Source organism: Dasypus novemcinctus, chromosome 2 (assembly GCF_030445035.2).
Source record: "Dasypus novemcinctus isolate mDasNov1 chromosome 2, mDasNov1.1.hap2, whole genome shotgun sequence".
Classification (NCBI taxonomy): Eukaryota; Metazoa; Chordata; class Mammalia; order Cingulata; family Dasypodidae; genus Dasypus; species Dasypus novemcinctus.
Window position 1 is genome coordinate 153557583 of NC_080674.1, and position 20579 is coordinate 153578161.

At 43.4% G+C, this 20579-nt stretch overlaps 1 protein-coding gene across 1 annotated transcript; it reads left to right on the forward strand.

Annotated features, from left to right (window-relative positions):
* Positions 1-11966: 11966 nt before the first annotated feature.
* LOC139440018 (endogenous retrovirus group K member 8 Gag polyprotein-like) lies at positions 11967-16082 on the forward strand. The gene is made up of 3 exons (XM_071218652.1): positions 11967-12090; positions 14075-14316; positions 14379-16082. The coding sequence occupies exons 1-3, from the start codon at positions 11967-11969 to the stop codon at positions 16080-16082; spliced, it is 2070 nt and encodes a 689-aa protein (XP_071074753.1).
* Positions 16083-20579: the final 4497 nt, after the last annotated feature.

The window sequence follows — 20579 nt, forward strand, 5'->3', positions numbered from 1 at the left end:
CAGCACTCTGCTCAGCTCAGTTCATCATGTGGGCCAGCACAATGCATAGGCCAGCTCTCTGTGAGGGCCAGCTCACTGCACAGGCCAGCCAGCCTTCACCAGGAGGCCCTGGGAATCGAACCCTGGACCTCCCATATGGTAAATAGGAGCCCAATCACTTGAGCCACATCTGCTTCCTGTACTACATATTAATGATTGCATTTAAAAATATAACCATGAAATTTACTACTCAGAGTAACTTCATTATTCTTAGCTCAAAAATATAAGATTTATCTCTAAAACATTAATCCAGTATTCACTATAGATTTTCTGGTCCTATGATGAAACAAACACTCATCCACACATAATATCTAAAAATTTCAACTTGAAGTCTTCTGTGAATATTTGAAATGGATTCCCATTCCCTCATGTGCCTTAGGAGGTACTATATTCCCTTGGGGCATGGGGAGATTGTGATCTAGATCATCAGGGAATTATAGAAAAATGATAAGGAAGTTTAAATGGGGGAGAGCCTGCTCATCTCTGGACCCCCTTTGCTATTTCTGATGGATTCTAACTAGCCATCTTGAAATAGCATTCTATTAATCTTGGCATAAAGATCTTCCAACAATCATCCTTAAAAAAACTCCAGATCATTACATTTATTATTAAAACACTCAAGTTTGTCTATGTTTGAATAGCTTGATTAATAGCAAAGTAAAATAGTTAGCAATAGTTATTAAGCCATTATTAAGTACCAAGATACAATGTTAAATTATTTCTTCATAACATCTCTTTTAACCTTAAAACACTCCATGAGGCTGGTTAATGGATGAATTTTATGACTTCAACAATCATAGGCTTACTCCTGAAAAGAGTTGGTCATTCCATGATTAAACATTTAAGGCAAAAGTTGGAAACACTTTACTTTAGTCCCTGAAAGTTTAGTTGTGCTAAGTACTAAAAAGCAGGATAACGTTCTTAAAGTCAAACTCTCCACTGCCATTCCTGAGATAAACTCACAAAGATGATATTGTTTTTTGTTATTGTAGTTGTTGTTTTTTTTAATCTGATTTTTGTACTGGTAGAAAAAACATGTAATTATGTTCTTAGTAGCCCATGGACAGAAGTAGAAGAATCTTTGAGTTTAGTTATTCAGAAGTCTTCTTTTGTACCAAGAGCTACTAATCAGTGACACACTAGCTAAGTCTGATGTAAGATATGATATTTTGGGCTTGCAGAGTGATTGAAACATTTTAAACAATTAACATGATATAAGCATCAGAAGGTTTCACACACACATACACACACATGCACACACATGTGTGTATGTATGTGTATATGCATTTGGATTTCAGGTTTCTTGTATAACTTTAGCAGCCTCTGAGCCACATAGACATAAAATGAAAGATGGTAGAAATCCAGTTGTTTAAGGGGTTTAACTTATTTGGACAATGAATGGCTTATGCCTGCTTGAGGCAACTGATAGTTTACCATGCTAAAAGATAAAAACAATGGAAAAATTTGAAATCTGAGTAGCAATATCAAATAATACATACTTTTGGGAAAAGAGGGCTTCAACCAAGTCTTTGAACATATAAACACATAAACAAACAAACAACCACCCCAAGACAGAGTTACTTAGTATATTATCTAAAATGTCCAGTTTTCAACAAAATATTATGATATATATGCAAAGAAACAGGAAAAGGTGACCCATACACAGGAAAAATCAAGCAATAGAAAGCACCATGGGGTGATGGGGAGGGATGGGGGATTTAGCAAAGTCTTAAAAGAAGCTATTGTAAATATATTCAAACTAAAGAAAATCATGCTTAGAAAAATTATAACATGGTGTGATGGCAACATTTCATGAACAGGGAATTTCAGTAAGGAGATAGTTACAGAAAAGAACTAAGTTGAAATTCTCTAATTAAAAAGTGAAATAACTGAAATGAAAAAAAAAAACAAAAAAACAAAAAAACCTCTCTAGAAGGCCTCAGCAGTATATTTGAGTTGGTAGAAAAAAGAAAAAAAGAATCATTAAATTTGAAGATAAACCAAGACAGATATTGAAATCTAAATAACAGAAAAGAAAAAAATAATATTAGAGTGGACTTACTGATATTCTATTCATAAACTATTGTGATTAGTAATTGAAGAAAATGTAGAATTGGTGTGGAGAAAGTGGCCATAGTGGCTACTGGGGGTAGGGAGTGGGAGGAAGAGATGTGAATGTGGGGGCATTTTCAGGACTTGGAGTTGCCCAGGGTGGTGCTGCAGGGACAGTTACCAGACATTGTATGTCCTCCCATGGCCCACTGGGTGGATTGTGGGAGAGTGTGGGCTATGATGTGGACCATTGACCTTGAGGTGCAGCGGTGCTCAGAGATGTATTCACCAAATGCAATGAATGTCTCATTATAATTGAAGAGGTTGTTGTTATGAGGGGAGAAGTGGGGTGAGAGGGGTGGGGGTTATATGGGGACCTCATATTTTTTTTTAGTGTAACATTAAAAAAATAAAGACCAAAAAAAAAAGAACAACCAAAAAAAATTTAATGGATTAAAAAAAAAAAAAAAGAAAAGAAAATGTGCAGACACACAGGAGCCAAGAAAAAGAGCTCAGAATAAACACACCTGGAGTAATTTAAGCAACAAAATAGTGTAGTATGGGACCATAACCCTAAGAGTAAAATAAATATCAAAGAATCCATACTGCTATAAATGAATGATTAAATAAAAATAAATAAATAAATGGGGGAGGATATACCCATCTCTCATGAAGAATAATTCCAAATAATTTATATTATATTTATATTGATACTCTAAACACAAGGAAGTAGAGCACAATTCCCTACTCACTAAGTGTGGGCTGTGCAGTTTAGAAAAGCGGTAAAAACAAGTCATTTTGCAGTGAGGTGACCAAGTACCATCAACAGCAATAAGTTATGTTGACAGTTTGTACCATTGATATGATATAATGAGAATTGCCACTTTATTTTTGTAAGCTTCCTCTGCCAAACGTATAATTCAAATCTAAACATGAAAAAAATATCAGATGATCCTGACAGAGGAATATTATACAAAATACTTGACCAGTACTCCTCATAGCTGCTAAAGCTATCAACAGAAGTCTGAGAATCTGTCACAGCAAGATAAGTCTAAGGAGGCATGTAAATGTATTGTAGTAATATGCATGGAATCTGGAGTAGAAAGGGACATTGGGTAAAAACTAAGAAACATTGCATAGAGTATAAACTTAAGTTCATAAAGAATAAAGGACAAGACTTGGAGAACAGTAGGACACAAGTCAACATACATATAATGTGATTACCAAAAGAGGGGAGAAAGAGATAAAAATGTTTGAAGAAATTATGATTAAATCTCTCAGCATCTGAACAAAAGCATTCATTTGTGCATCCAAGAAGCTCAATGAACTACAAATATCCAAATATAAATAGAAGCAACTCATAACTTACAAAGGAATCCTGATAAGAATAACAACTGACTTATCACCAGAAATAATGAAGTCCAGAAGGCAGTGGGACAACATATTCAAAGTTCTAAAAGTAAAAAACTGTTATGCAAGATAGTTATATCCAAAAAAAACTGTCTTTCAAAAATGAGGGTGAAATAAAGACATTCCAAGATGCATAAAACTGAAAGAATTCCTTGGTAGCATATCTGAAATATTAAAGTTAGTTTTTCAAGCCAAAAGGAAGTAATTCAACAGTAATTCAAATCCACACAGAAGAAACAAAAAATTCAGGTAAAGGAAATTATGTAAGTAATAATAAAAGACAGTATAATTGAATATTCTTTCTCTTTCTTCTCTTAATGGATTTCAAAAGCAACAGTATAAAGCAATATATATGTAGCTACATTGTTTGACCTATAACATATATAAATGCAATATATTTCATAATAATAACACAAAGGAGGCAAGTGGGAATAGATCAGTATTAAAGTAAGTATATGACACTATATGGTAACTCACATCACAGGAAGAGATAAATAGAACCAGAAAGGATAAACAAGAAAGTTAATATAAGCAACTCTGTAAACATTTACTTGCTCTTTCTTCTTTCAGCTTCTTTACAATACATGATTATATAAATTTAATTATATCAATGTATTGTTGAATTTTTAACATATATAGATGTTGTAGGTGTAAGAATAATACCTCCACAAAAAGGGGTGGAGGAATGGAGGTATATAAATATAAATGTGAAGTTTTCTGTTTCATTGGACCTGAGTATAAATATGAAATATATTCTGATAGGATAAGCTATATAATGCAAACCCTAGAGCAATCAATAAAAATATAACACAAAAATCTAATTAAAAATCATTAAAGGAATTAAAATATTAAATTAAAATAAAGGCAGAAAAGGAATAATAGGAAAACAAAAATGGTGAGATATTTAAAACACAAAAAGCAAGGTAGCAAAGTAAATACAACCATAAAAATAAAATGTTAATTCTATTAAACAATCAAATCAACAGGCAGAGATTGTCAGAATGGACGAAAAATAAGATCCATCTATATGACTGTATACAGTAGACACACTAGATTCAAAGATACAAACAGGTTGGAAGTAAAAGGAACAACAAAGGTATACTATGCAAACAAAACCCATAAAAGAGTTATGCATGTCTAGAGTCAGCTGTCTAGACTAGACTTATAGCAGGCAAAATAAATTTAAGCCAAAAAAATTATAGAGAGATAGCATTTATCATTTTTTCATAATGACATGAGGGTTAATACATCAAGAAGTTATAACTATTACAAACTACACACCAGATAACAGAGCCCCAAAATACATGAAGAAAAAACAACAACAACAACAAAAATAACCATGACAGAATTAAAGAGTAAAACATAATTAACCAAGAATAATTAGTGACTCTAATACTGCATTTCCAATACTGGATAGAATGAAGCAGAAGATCATCAAAGAAATAGAAGTCTTGAACAACATTGGTTTATAGTTTTTATATAACAAACTGTACCTTGCAGACATTTATAGAACTTTTCACTCAACAGCAGTGAAATATGTATTTTTCATAAATACTCACAGAAATTCTAAAGATAGACCATTTGCTAAGCCATAAAATAAGCATCAATAGGGTTAAATAATTTAATTCTTACAAAGTTTATTCTCTAATCACAATGACATTAAATTATAAATCAAGAAGAAAAGGAAATTTGGAAAAATCACGTATATGGAAAAGATATGGCACACTCCTAAATAACCAGTGGGTCAAAGAAAAAAATCATCAGGATAATTATAAAATAATTTGCAATGCATGAAAATGAAGTCATAATATACCAAAACAATGGAGATGAATCTAAAGCAATGCTTAGAAGAAAATTATAACTGTACTTATCTTTATTAAAAGAGAAAGAAGAATTCAATTCAATAACCTAATCTCCCACTTAAGAAATTAGCAAAAGAGGAGTGAACTAAACTCAAAGCAAGTGTAAGGGTAGAATAATAAAGTTAGAGCATAAGTAACTAAAATAGAGACTAGAAAAACAATAGAGAAAATCAACAAAACAGAAAGTCTGTTCTTTGAAAAGGTCAGCAACATGACCAACCTTTGGTTAAAGTGAATAAATGGAGGGGGGGGGGAGATTCAAATTATTAAAATCATAAAATCAAGGATGAAAGACATGGCATCACTACCAAGTTTACAGAAATAAAAAAAGGATTGTAACTAAATATTATGAGCAACAAATGCATGCCAAAAATTTAGATAACTTAGATGAAATGGACAAAAGCAAAGACACAATTTGCCAAAATTAACTCAAAAAGTAATAGAAAATTTGAAGAGACCTATTTGAAGAGATTGATTTTTTAATTAAAAATAAAAAGCCTAAATCCAGGTGCCTTCCCTGGTGAATTTTATGACACATTCAAAAAAGAATTAATACCAATTCTCCAATTTTTTTTTTAAATAAGAGGATCGCTTTGCAAGTTATTTTTTTGTAGACCATTTTTTATTATCTTTTTAAAAAAGATACACAAATCATACAAAATGCTACAATAAAAATTATAAGAGGTACCCACAAACCCCACTGCCCACATCCCCCACTCCTCCCACATCAACAACTTCTTTCATTAGTGTGGTATATTCATTGCATTTGATGAGTTCATTTCTGGAGCATTGCTACACAGCATGGATTATAGCTTATGTTGTAGTTTACTCTTTCCCCCAGTCCATTCAGTGAGTTATGGCAGGATATATAATGTCCTGCATCTGTCTCTGCAATATCATTCAGGACAGCGCCAAGTCCCAAAAATGCCCCAACATCACACCTCTTTTTCTCTCTGCCTGCCTTCAGCAACTCCCACGGCCTTTGTCTCCTCATCAATGATACTCTTCAAGTCATTCTTTAAGGCCTAATACCAAATCCGGAAAAGACATCACCATATTCTCTATAAACATCCTTATAAACAAAGATGCAAAAAATCCTCAATAAATATTAGGAAACCAAATCCATCTACATAAAAAAAAAAATTATTCACCATGGCCAATAGTGAAAATGAATGATTATTACCTAGTTCATTCACATCTCCACAAATGCATCAAAGAAAGTGGACAGTGGTAAGGATAGCATTGGGAGATGATGGATCTGTATTTCATTCACTTTTGTTTCATAAACAATTTTAAGAGAGAAAATTGAATTATGTTCATTCTACTGGATTTAAGAGGACAGAAACTATAGCATCATCAGACCACCTTAAAAATTCTACTCAAGGTCAGAGTATTTTTTTATTGTAAATTAATTTAATAGTTCAGGGAGTATTACAAGTTTGGTTACACCAAATAGAAAATAATAGGGAAAGCAATCAGTCACTGCCAGATTTCTCAAATTCTATAATATTTTTAATTGATTATGTCTTGGCAGCAACATTTGACCATTTTCAAAAAATATTAAAACTATGATAATTAATTCTGCTTGCCTCCAGTTGTCAAAAATTGTGCAGTCCCAGAATCGATATATAGCATTTTTCCATTTACAAGCAATCCACTTTTTAGACCTTAGAGATAATTATAAAGTTAACATGTAGCATTCCTATTTTAATAAAGTGTATTAGATCACCATTGGAATTTTCTAATAGTTCCTACATTTTTCTTGCTATTAACTATCCACTGAATGAACCCTTAATCCTCATGTTAAATTTCATTATTAACCCCTTAATAATGTGTTTTGTTAAAAACCAAAATGTGTTGTACTTTTCCCAAAAGAAATCCAATATTGTTTCCTATAATAAATTTTAATTGGATTTTAGCTCTCTACCTTTTATATTTCATCATAAATTTTATTGGGTTTAATTACAAATCCATATGCATTTATTAAGAAGTACCACTTTAATATTTTCCAGTGACAACTACATTTTATGCAAAGAAAAATGTATTAGAATAAAAATTGCAAGAGACTAACCCATTGTATTAGATGATTAATTGAATCCCAGATTTATATGCATCTTTGATGAATGATTTCCCATAGTAAAATAATTTGAATGGTATTTTGAAGCACCATTATTCATTTTAATAGGTTTGCACAAAGTGCATATTACCATTATTATAGATCAGCTATGAAGATGTGGATTTCATTCTATCTTCATCCATTTTTAAGTCTGACCAATTTTGTTCTATGAAGTTGGCAGAAAGAGAAAAAATTATCCCAAGTATATTAAGACTTGGGATTGGCTTTCCCTACTATCCAGGAGGAAACGAAATCTATTTTTTTTTCAATTTTACTGTTTATGTTTGTGTGTGAATTCTAAACTTTCCCACTAAAATTCAGTGTTATTTATCACTTTCATAATGTAGTGCTACCATCACCATGGTCTATTACCAAAACTTTTTCATCACCCCTAACAGAATCTCTGGACCCACTGAGTAAACTCCCCATTACACTTTCACCCAGCCCCTGATAACTTCAATGAATTTTTGGCCTCTATGAATTAGCTTATTCTAGATGTTTCATATAAATGGAATTATACAATATTTGTCCTGCTGTGTCTAGTTTCTTTCACTCAGCATACTGTTTTCAAGGGTCATCATCCATGTTGTAGCAAGGATTTTCTTATTCATTAGAAGGAAAGAATCTTTTGATCCATAATTCTCAAATGCCTATCAGTATTAGGCACCGGTTTGTTTAGCTAATAAATATTGTTAGGTGGTATTGAAAGCTTCTGTGGATATCTCTCCTCAACCCTCCACCTCAAATTAGCAATAATGTAAATTTTTGAGTCTTAATGCCATAAATTTTTCATTCCAGGACTGTGATCCATTTGTGGGTGCAAATTAGCAAAATGTCTCTAAAAGCTTGAATAATTTTTAAAAAAATATTCCAAATCTAGGACAAGGCAGTGTTTGGTTAAAAGCGCAAAAGAATGAAATATGGAAAAAATAAATGAAATTAATGGATAATTAACCAGTCATGAGCACATATAAAGAAGTCTTTAGTCTGTATGCATATAAGCCCTGCTCAAGTGAATATAGGCTAGGGAAGTTCACTTTAAATATACGGTTTCTTTGCGTAGGTTGGTCTTATAGTAATTGGATCAAATAAGATGGTCTGTAAATACTATAACTGCAGGATACTTTTTAAACATTAACTTCTTCTGACTCGTCCTCTCCAAGCAATCTTTTCTTCATTTGGCTTCCCATATAAATTGCTTCGGGAGAAGAATGTGCTGTTCAGGTTACTCAAGCATTCTGGTCCATTTGACAACTGCGGAAATGGGTTTTGAAAATGATATAATCTGCCACACAATATTTCACCTAAATCCAAGATCTAAGCCCATTCATACATTCAGAGTCCTTTGAACGAAAAAGAGGCCAAGATCTTTTGAGGAAAGGCTCAATATTCCAGTTATATACTATAAATTTTTCTTCCATTTTTTTCTTTTTTTCTTTTGACAGCTCAATGTATTTATTTATTTATTTATTTTGAGGGAAAAGGGCTTAGCAAAATACATTTTTATTATATTTTTCTTGCTCTTCAAAAAAATTTTTTTGGTCATTTCTCTTTCTTCCCATCTCTTTTTTTTTTTTTTTGTCTTTTTTTTTTAATATTACATAAAAAAAAATGAGGTCCTCATATACCCTGCACCCCCCTCACCCCACTCCTCCCCCCATAGCAACAATCTTGTCCATCATCATGAGACATTCATTGCATTTGGTGAATACATCTCTGAGCACCACTGCACCTCATGGTCAATGGTCCACATCATAGCCCACACTCTCCCACGTTCCACCCAGTGGGCTATGGGAGGACATACAATGTCTGGTAACTGTCCCTGCAGCATCACCCAGGACAACTCCAAGTCCTGAAAATGCTTCCACGTTTCATCTCTTCCTCCCATTCCGCACACCCAGCAGCCACCATGGCCACTTTCTCCATACCAATGCCACATTTTCTTCTATTACTAATCATAATAGTTCATGAGTAGAATATCAGTAAGTCCACTCTAAACCATATTCTATTCCTCCATCCTGTGGACCTTGGAATGGTTGTGTCCACTCCACATCTATATCAAGAGGGGGCTTAGGTTCCACATGGATGCTGGATGCAATTCTCCTGCTTTCAGTTGTAGGTACTCTTGGCTCCATGGTATAGTGGTTGACCTTCTTCAACTCCATGTTAGCTGAGTGGGGTAAGTCCAATAGACCAGAGTGTAGGAGCTAAAGTCTGTTGAATCTCAGGGCCTGGCTATCATATGGTCAGTCCAGAGATTCAGATCCCCTGGGTATATGTTAAACCCCAGCACCAACTACAGTTCTGGTGAAAGTAACAGGAGAGGCTTGTGAAAAAGATCACATCTGAGTCCAGCTCCATCGCACAGAAACACAAACTCCAAAGATGGGCCAACTGACATGGCACTGAACTCCATCTGCCATGACCATAGAACCTGTGGGTCTCTGTAGCCTTCAGAAGAACCAATACCTGTGGTTGTATCTCCTTTATCTGTCTCTGGGACTCTGCTGAGGTGTGCATAAGAGTAACACTTCTGATAACCTTCTGGCTCTTTTTGGAGACTCATAGCCATATAAACTCATTTGTCCTTCCCATTTCCCCCTTGATTCAGGTCAAAAAGCATTTTTAACTCCTGGTATTATATGTAGACTGAGATATTCTGCTGGTCCGAGTTGACCCTTTTATTCAAGGTCATTTTCTAGTTACATCATTAGCTGGTACTAGGTCTTGGTGCCAAGGAGGCTCATCCCTGGAAGTCATGTCCCACGCTGGGGGGAAGGCAACGCATTTACATGCTGAGTTTGGCTTCAAGACTGGCCACATTTGAGCAACACAGAGGCTCTCAGGAGGTAACTCTTAAGCACCCTGCACCTCTAGGCCTTGTTCTTATTTCAGGTGCACAGGCTCAAAAGCATAGTCATTAGTATCAAGGGCTCATTGTTGGACCTTCATTCTTTTTTGGTCTTTGCCATTGTACTTGGGGGATTGTTGCTGTTTCTTTAGGGACTGTGCTAGAGCTCTCCTGGCTAGGAACTCAGCACTCCTTCAGTTGTTGTTTTTAATTCTATGCACTATGAAAATATCCAAACATTTTTATGTACCCTGGATATATGCCCTGTAGAACTCCCTGCCAACCATGTGTCCCCTGTCAATAACATCCTACACCAGTATTCCTCTGCTGCCATTGTTGAACCTCTCTGTCATCCAAAACTTCCTGAAAAGTGAAACCCGCAGCCATTTATCTAAGGAGAGCGAAATGCCAAAAGTTTTGAGGAACCATTAGATATGTCCTCTGAGCATACTTAGTTCTTGGGGAATTAAAACTCCACTGTGGTTAGCCAAGTAGAATGGGGTCATATTAAGAGCTGTCAATAAACAATTTTTTTGCCTAAGTCCCTTTCACAGGAAACCAAATAATTCTAAGAACCAACCCAGTGTACATCTCCCCAATTTCTGAATGTGTAGGAAGAATAAATGTACTTAAGAGCCAGTTGAATCCCTGCTCGGGCTTCCAGACTTGTGGGGTGAGGTCTGTTTTGGTATGAAGGACAGATTGGACGTATCTAGGATTCTCCCCTTTAAAATTTACACAGACACATGCCATCACAAAATAGTAAGTCAAAAGTAATACAGTCTTCCTAGAGAAACTGCAGAAATTAGTGGCAGTATAAAAGATGAAATATGAGTAGCAATCCCTACAACATCTCCATTGAATACATCTCTTTGGCCTATGCAATTGACATATGGGGAATTAGTTTGGATTCTCATATATTTATTCAGGTAGTGACCCCAAATTTATTGGGTGTTCCAATATGTTCCAGTTGCTGTCTCTTTATTAGAGAATATAAACAGAATCCTTACTTTGTGGTTTGGAGCTCTTGATCTGGAAAATGCTTTTTTTCTTTATACCAATTAGCAAAGTCTACCAGATTCAGTTTGCTTTCACCTGACAGGGGCAGTACTTTACTTCACTAATTTACCTCACACCTAAATACTTTCTGGTTCTCCGTCAGAATCTGGCACAAAGGAATAAATTGATCACCTTGTCATCTCCAATGGCATCATATTGGCCCACTATATGGATAATGTAATATTCATTGAATCTACTTCTGCCAAAGGGTTGAAGACAAAACCTAGAAATATCCATGGGCTTGTGACCACATTTAAAATTTTAGGAGTCCATTAATCTGGGGCACTTTTATGGATTCCCACCAACTTGAAAGACAAGTTACTGTACCTTGTAATTCCATAATAAGAAGGAAGTAAAGTATTCACAGGGCCTCTTTAGTTTAGGGATCAATAGACATCAAATTGGAAAGTGTTTTATTAAAGCATTTACGAAAAAGATCTGTACTTTTGCCTGTTTTGAGTGAAGTCCAGGCACACAAAAGGTCTTTAATTGGTCCCGGCTGGATTTCAAGCTCTTCTGTCATTTGGGCCTAATACCTGGCTCTTCTGGTATTCATGATGTCTATTATTGATCAGGAATGCTTTATGGAGTTTCTGGTAGTACTAAAGGAAACATTAAAACATGGATCTTCAGATGTTTGGGGCAAATCTCACAGAATTATTTTGCTATTGAAAAATTGCTTCTGCCAGTCATTGGTGCTGGTAAGAACTGAAAGCTTGACATACAGGAAATGATTTCAAATGACTGTGCAACCTGAGCTCTAGTCATTAACTGGGTGTTTACTAATCATAAATTGGATCATGCAGAGTAGCACTCTCTCATTAGGTAGAAGGACTATGTATTAGGAGAGGCATATGCACATCCTTAAGGTACAAGTAAGTTACATGAGAACTTGATCCTGAATTGCATAGCACTTATTTCTACTCATTACCATATCCCCATTGATGCACACCTTTGGCCTCATAGAGATTTTCCTGTGGCCAGATTACTAAAGGAGAAAATAAATCAGGGCATCATTGAATATATACCATGACATATTGGTACCAGCTAGAAACAGATGACTATAGCATTAAAACCCCACCCAGAAATGGTCCTAAAACATAGTTTGTAAAAGAAATACTCCCAATAAGCAGAAAGTTGAACAATGCATTTTGTTGAACACTTTTTTTCTGGAAAGAGATGGCCAGGAAAAAAACCCATAATGATACTTAGGCAATGGCTAACTGATAAGATATCTAGGACTTAGAGGAACCAGTATTGAAGAAGTATCTGTGTAATAGACATATTGGAATAGGCACCAAAAATACACCTCTAATCATGATAGGTCCTAAAGAAATAAACAATTAGGGCTTGAATTTGTCTTTACTGCTTACAATGTTTCTCCCAACACCACCATCTATGGATTTATTAATACTTCATTCAACTCATATATATCATTACTTCTCACAAAGGAACTCATTTTAGAGTGAAGTCAAGCTCAGTCATTTGAGATTCATTTTCCATGTTCCCCATCATTCAGAAGCAATAGTTCTGGAAGAACCATTGACTGGCTTTTAAAGACTCAGAGTGCCAACAGGGTGACAACATGTCTAAGTTGTCTAAAGTTGCAGTATATGCTCTGAAACAGTGACTAGTGCCTGGTGTCTTTCCTCCTAAAATTAGGAGTAGAAATACAAGTAGCTACTCTCACTATTTTGCCTAATGACCTATTCATCAAACTTTTTTTCTTGTTTCTGCATCTTTGGGCTCTTGTGAGGTCTTGGTTCTCAAAGTAAAGAAGAAAAACAAAGAAACAAACACCTCTTTTTCCAGGGAATACAAAATGGTGTCAATAAACCAGAAGTTGGGAGTGTCACCTGGACGTTTTGCATTCCCTATGCCACTGAATTTATAAGCAAAGAAGAGGCTGCAGGGATGAATCTCAATTATTAAGGTAAAATAGAGTTGTTGCCACACAAAGGGATAAAGTGAGATGGGCCTGGAACCAAGAGGATTATCGACATGCTACTTCCTCATGCAGTGGTAAATGTTGATAGAAAATCACAATAGCTTATCAGTCACATGATTTCTAAGGGCGGAGATTTGTAGAATGGAAATTTAGGTCTCCTCACAGAAAACAATCATGACCAGCTGAAGTAATGATAGTCTATAGTTGTTGAGGAGGGACGTCAGGCCGAGGTGTGGCTCACGGCAGTGGCAGGGCTCGGCACACGCCAGGCGCCGGCGTGGGCCAGCCCGGGCGGCAGGCACGGGTGTATGGCCCTCTGCCGAGGGGGGAAACCGGGCGCTTTCCCGCCCTCCCCTCGCTCCCCCGCCACGATCCGGCTGCTGCCTGCGCCTCTCTCTCAACCTCCCCCCTCCAGGGGCCTCCGCGACGGGCCGCCGCCATAGAGGAACCCCCGCGCCTCTTCCCCCCTCCCACAACACGCAAGTGCAGACATAATCACCGCTTGCCACACCCCTCCCGGCAGGGCGCAGGCGCGCCTGGCAGTCACAGCCTGCCGGCCCCCGGCCCGCCCCTCGCCGGCCCCCCCTCTGCCCCGTCTCCGCCCACTGGCCTGGATAGCGACATCTCCCAGCCATATTAGGGCATAAAGTCCATTCCCACCAATCCACACTCGCCCCAGGCCAGCCCCGCCTCTGCTCCCCCAGACTTATATTTGCAAGCACTTCCTCAATAAACAGACCTGCGCATAGTCCTCGTCTCCGTGGCGTTCTTCATCGCTTCGCGCGTCCCCACCAAACCTGAGCAGCGAGAAGGGGCCTTGAGGCTTCGTGCCCGCTCCTCCTCCTTCGCCCGCGCGGCGGCCCCATCCGGAGAGCCTGCCCGGCCAGCCTCGCGGGCCCTCCCAGAGGCCCGAAACCGCCCGCAGTTTGGAGCCCAACGTGGGGCAGTCCTCGACGCCAGGCCCCTTGTTCCGCTCAAGGTAGGGACTCTTCGGCGTCCTCCATTCAAACCAGAATGGGTGCTTCGCTTTCCTCCCGTCAGGTCCCGCAGGTTCGGGCCCTGGCTGCCCTCTTGGAAACCAACCACGTCAAGGTTTCCGTCCGCCAGCTTCAGTGCTATTGGGACTTGCTTCTCCCATTCAATCCCTGGCTCACCACCTGCCCGCTCTGGAGTCCTCAGACTTATGCCAGGCTGATTGACCGAGTCACCTCCGCTATGGAGTGTGAAGGCCGATCGTTTCCCCCCGGCCTCCTCCCTGCCCTCGTGGCCATTCGCGCCTGCTTGCAAGGTGTGCCCACCCCTGAGGCTGAGACTTTCCCGTGCGATACTCTGGGTGGCTCTGATAAGGGGAACGCTTGTCAGGAGGATGCTCCCAACAGTGATTCTGACACCGAATCGCTCTCAGCCCAGCTAAACGCCGCCCTCAAACTTAATCCCCTCTGCGCCGCTGATTCTGACTTCTTCGCAGAAGAAGGGGAAGTCCACCCAAGATGGCGCACTTCCTCCTTCTTCCTCTCAAAAGAGGAAGAAGTCCCACTCCCCGCCCCTTCCTGCTTCTTCACGGAAGGAACCTCCGCCTCTATACCCTCCCCTTCCTGCCTCGGCGCCATCTTGCCACTACCTGCCCAACCCGAAATGGAAATGCTGCGTTCGCCATCTTCCGATGATGACCTGGATTTTGAACATGAGCGGCCGCCATCTTATGCACCGCCGCAACCCTTCCTTCACCAAGGGTACCCTTCCCCGCGCACTGACGAATTTCTCTTAAAGCCTCCCACCGCTCCACTCGCTGATATGTACCCGCTAAACCCCAACCGTTCTCCGGCGAACCCCCAAGTGTGGGTTCCCTTCTCCCCTAAGGATGTGCAAGCCCTCCGTAACGCCATCCGAGAGGACAGGCTCGCTAGTCCCCACACCCAGGACCTGCTAGAGCGCATGTCCGTTGCCCGCTGCCTTCCATACGATTGGATCTCCCTCGCGAGGGGTGCTCTCCCGTCAGGGCAATTCATCGACTGGCGCGCGCACTTTGCTGCCGAGAATGAAAGACAAATCGCCGAGAACGCCCGTGACGGGACCCCATACCCTCCCAACACGTTCCTCGGGCTGGGGCGCTTCAGCGCGCCTCAACGCTTTTTGGGCCTTCCTCAAGGCTTCTTTCTCCAGTTGAGGGAATGTGCCCTCCGAGCCTTCCGCAACTGCGCCGCCTCCGCTCCCGAGCCACTCACTAGGCTCTTTCAAAAACCTGAGGAACCATTCGCCGACTTCATGGTGCGCGTTCAGGCTGCCGCTGAGCGCAAAGTCATCGGCGCACAAGCTCAAACTTCCTTCATCAAGGACATCATCCAAGAGGGTGCAAACCCAACTTGCAAAGCAATCATCAGACCGTTGAGAGACAAGCCCCTCCATGATTGGGTCCTGGCCTGCTCCGGTGTCAATGTCCAGGCCTCCGCCATGGCCCAGGCCATCCTCACTGCGGTCTCAGCCTCCAATGAATGCTTCCGCTGTGGCGAACTCGGTCATTACGCTCGAGAATGTCCCAACAAACCGCGGCCACCGCCGAACTTGCCCGAGACAAGCCGTCCGCCATGGGCTCCCTCCACTCCGTGCCCGCGATGTGGAAAAGGGTACCATTGGGCCCGCGACTGCCGCGTCCCTAACACCAGCCACAAGCCTTTAAACGGCCGTGGGGGCAGGCCTCAGCCCCGCAACAAAGAGGCCACGGCGACTCAGCCTCCCCGCCCATGAGAGTACTCTGGTCTGTTCCCATTGTGCCCTCCACCAAACCTCTTCTCTCCATCCAAGTGTCTGGCCGCTGGCTCACAGGGTTGCTTGATACAGGAGCGGAAATTTCCTGCATCCCATTCGATCAGGCCGGCCACCTCCCCCTCACCGATGGGCCCTTGGTTGTTGGGGCCACTGGCCAAGCGCCCTCCCAGCAAGTTGCCCAAGATGTCGTCTGGAGAGATGCTGAGGGCCGTCAAGGAACCTTCCGCCCCCTCGTTCTAAAAGAAATCTCGCAAGTTCTCTGGGGCCGTGATATCCTGCACCAGTCGGGGGCCGTTCTCAGTGCGTCGCCACCGCAGCTGCCCCCCCAATAGCTTCGGCCATTGTTCGCGTTCAACCTCCAGCGCCCGTTCCTCTGCGTTGGGATACAGAGGAACCCATTTGGGTGGAACAATGGCCTTTTCCAATCCCTAAACTGGACATTCTCAAGGGACTCGTGAGCGAGCAGCTTCGTGCGGGCCACATCGAGCCCTCCACCAGCCCTTACAACTCTCCAATATTCTTCATTCAGAAGAAGAACGGCAAGCCTTGTCTACTCCAAGACTTGAGGGAAATCAACAAACATATCGAGCCTATGGGGTCGCCGCAGCCCGGCCTCCCCCACCCTACAGCCGTCCCTCGGCACTGGTTTGTTGCAGTAATAGACATCAAAGACTGTTTTTTTTCCATTCCACTCCACCCGGCAGATCGGCCGAAATTCGCCTTCACGGTTCCCCAAACCAGTCATCGGGAACCAGCACAGCGATACCAATGGCGCGTTTTGCCCCAAGGCATGCGGAATAGTCCCGCCATTTGTCAAATGTACGTGCGGGAAGCCATCCAGCCGCTCGTGAGGTATGCCAACACCATTCACTACATGGACGATTTGCTTATCGCCCATCCCTCCGAGCCAGGTTTGCGCACAGTACTGGAGCGACTCTTAGGCCATCTTCAGGATTTGGGTCTCAAAGTCAATGCACAGAAGCTAACAGTCCATCCGCCGTACCAGTTCCTGGGGTTCTCCATCACTTCCACTGTTACACCTCAAACACCAAAACTTAAAGTGCCCGATTCGCTCACGCTCCATGAACTGCAACAGCTTTGCGGGCAAACCAACTGGGTGTGCTCGGCGCTTTCCCTTACCACACAGCAGCTTCAGCCATTGTTTCAGCTCTTGCGCACTAATGCGCCGCCCTCGCCAGGACTTCGCAGAAGAATCACCCTCACTCCTGAGGCCAAGGAAGCCCTTCATCAGATCAACTCCGCCCTCGAGCACTGTCAGCTCCAACGGTATGACCCCAAAAAACCGCTATTGGGACTAGTCTTGCCCACCCGGGGCACGCCTACTGGCCTTCTTTGGCAGGACGGGCCACTCCTCTGGGTCCACATGGCCAAGAGCAAGCTCAGAAAAATTGGCCCTCAAGCGACCCTATTCATTCAGCTCGCCACAGCCCTGGTCACCCACGCCTCACATCATTATGGGTACCCGCCTGACACCATCGTGTGGCCACTAACTGCTGAACAGACCACTACTTTGCTGCGTAGTTCCATCGACATGCAGGTGCTCATGGAACTCTTTCGCGGGAGCTTCGACACCCACTTTCCGCAGCACCGGCTGCTGCAAGGCCTCCCCCTGCTAGATATCTCAGCGCCTAACCATTTCCCCTTTCCATCCCGCAAACCCCTCCCGGGTGCAGCCATCGTCTTCACAGACGCTTCAAAAACTAAGTTCGCCGCAGTTGTCTACGCGCCTAATGAGCACCAGCCGCGCACTCATGTGCGCCTCCATCAGTCCTCTGTCCAAGTAGCAGAACTGTGAGCTGTCCTTATGGCCCTCCAGCTGAATCCTGATTGTCCCTTGAACATCTTCACCGACACCCTCTATTGTCTTCAAGTCTGTCAAGTCATCGCCTTTTCGGCGTTTTTTCTACCCGACTTCCCTCCCAATAAGGACATCAATGCCGCTCTTCTGCAGCTCCAGGAGCAGCTTGAAGAGCGCCGGCAGCCTTGGTTCATCACCCACATCCGCAGTCACTCCGGCCTCCCAGGGCCTTTGGCTCATGGCAACCATCTGGCCGATCAAGCTGTCCACCTACTACCAACAGACCCTGCGGGTGCCGCTGCTGCAGTCGGCGATCTTATCAATCAGGCCAAGTTGCTGCACACCAGGTTTCATTTTTCAGCCAGAAGCATCCACAAGCTCTTTCCAGACCTGCCAATTCATACTTGCAAGCACCTTGTCCGGTCATGCCGGACCTGTGCCCCGCTGCTGCCTCTTGGACCACTTCAGCCCCAAGGAGTTAATCCTCGTGGACTTCGGCCCAACTCTAGGTGGCAATTGGACGTGACTCATGTTCCTCAATTCAGTTGTTGGAGATACCTTCATGTAGCGATCGACACATTCTCTCATCTCTGTTATGCTACCGCGCTCACGGGAGAAACCGCCGAGCACGCCGTCCAAGCCCTTCGAGAGTCCATCCTCTTCATGGGCGTCCCCTGGGACATCAAAACAGATAACGGGCCTGCCTACCGAAGTGCTTCCTTCGCAGAGTTCCTCAAGCTGTACAACATCACTCACCACTTCGGCATCCCATACAACCCCCAGGGCCAAGGCATGGTAGAGCGCACTCATCATTTTCTCAAGTTTCTTATCACTAAGGAGACCAGCAACCATCCACGCCGCACCCCCCCCCCCCCGCGACATCGTCACCGAGGTTTTAATCCGCCACAATTTGATGGCTTTTGACAGCCAGGGGTGCTCACCAGTTCACAAGCACTGGGGGCCTACCTTCCGGGCTATCCCCGCACCGCTAGTCCTCTGGCGCAACCCGCAAACATCCAACTGGTGCGGGCCCGCCCCTCTCCTGGCCCAAGGGCAAGGATTCGCCTGCGTCTTCCCAGACTCAGAGCCTCAGCCCATTTGGGTCCCCAGACGCCTTGTAAAGCCCTATACCGCCGAGACCCCAGCTGATGCTGACCCTCAAAGTCAGCCGGCTGAACTTTCCACCTGACCCTCCCTTCCATGCTATCATTCATTCTGCTGCTCTTCCCTTCTCCCGCCCCCCCCCCAACAACATTCGGCGGGAGGGGGGAAGTGTAGGGTTTTCTCTTCATTCTGTCTCCGCAGATGGCCCCTCGTCGCCCACCGCCTGTCCCGAGCACCGGCGATCCAGCCCCGTCAACCCGTCACCAGCGCCGCCGTCTTCAGCTACTCAACCATCGCATGCAGCAGCTAAACATCTCCAACCCTGAGGATCCCCTCCGCTCACAGATCCTGCACCTTCTCCACCGCGCAAAAGAGGCTGCGGCGCAAAGGCCGCTGCCACCCCCCGGCACCCCTCCCCTCGTTCACATCCTTGTCATCATCCTTCTACTCCTCATAATAGCCCTTGGCGGCTTCCTCTGTGTGCCACGCGCTCTCAGGACACATCGCGACCGCTAGGCCCTCCTTGCCACGGCCGTGCTGGCCCTTATTAAAAAAGAAGGGGGAGATGAGGAGGGACGTCAGGCCGAGGTGTGGCTCACGGCAGTGGCAGGGCTCGGCACACGCCAGGCGCCGGCGTGGGCCAGCCTGGGCGGCAGGCACAGGTGAACGGCCCTCTGCCGAGACGGGAAACCGGGCGCTTTCCCGCCCTCCCCTCGCTCCCCCGCCACGATCCGGCCGCTGCCTGCGCCTCTCTCTCAACCCCCCCCCCTCCAGGGGCCTCCGCGAGGGGCCGCCGCCATAGAGGAACCCCCGCGCCTCTTCCCCCCTCCCACAACAAGCAAGTGCAGACATAATCACCGCTTGCCACACCCCTCCCGGCAGGGCGCAGGCGCGCCTGGCAGTCACTGCCTGCCGGCCCCCGGCCCGCCCCTTGCCGGCCCCCCCTCTGCCCCGTCTCCGCCCACTGGCCTGGATAGCGACATCTCCCAGCCATATTAGGGCGTAAAGTCCATTCCCACCAATCCACACTCGCCCCAGGCCAGCCCCGCCTCTGCTTCCCCCAGACTTATATTTGCAAGCACTTCCTCAATAAACAGACCTGCGCATAGTCCTCGTCTCCGTGGCGTTCTTCATCGCGTGGCGCGTCCCCACCAAACCTGAGCGGCGAGAAGGGGCCTTGAGGCTTCGTGCCCGCTCCTCCTCCTTCGCCCGCGCGGCGGCCCTATCCGGAGAGCCTGCCCGGCCAGCCTCGCCGGCCCTCCCGGAGGCCTGAAACCGCCCGCAAGTTGTGGCTGTTTTCTTGATCAAACTCTTATTGTTTAAATGATCATTTTTAAGTTTCTCTTTTTCACATCAAATTTTAATAAAATAAGACATCTCCAGACATGTTTGAACGTGCAATGGTGTCATATATTTCCATCCTAAGTCCTCCAAGATTTTCAAGACCACTGGAGGCACCAGAGATCCGTGTTTTTGAGTCCTTTACTTCCTAACTCCTTGAACTGTGTAAAATGAACATAAATAGCGCAATAACATATCTATGAGCTCATCCT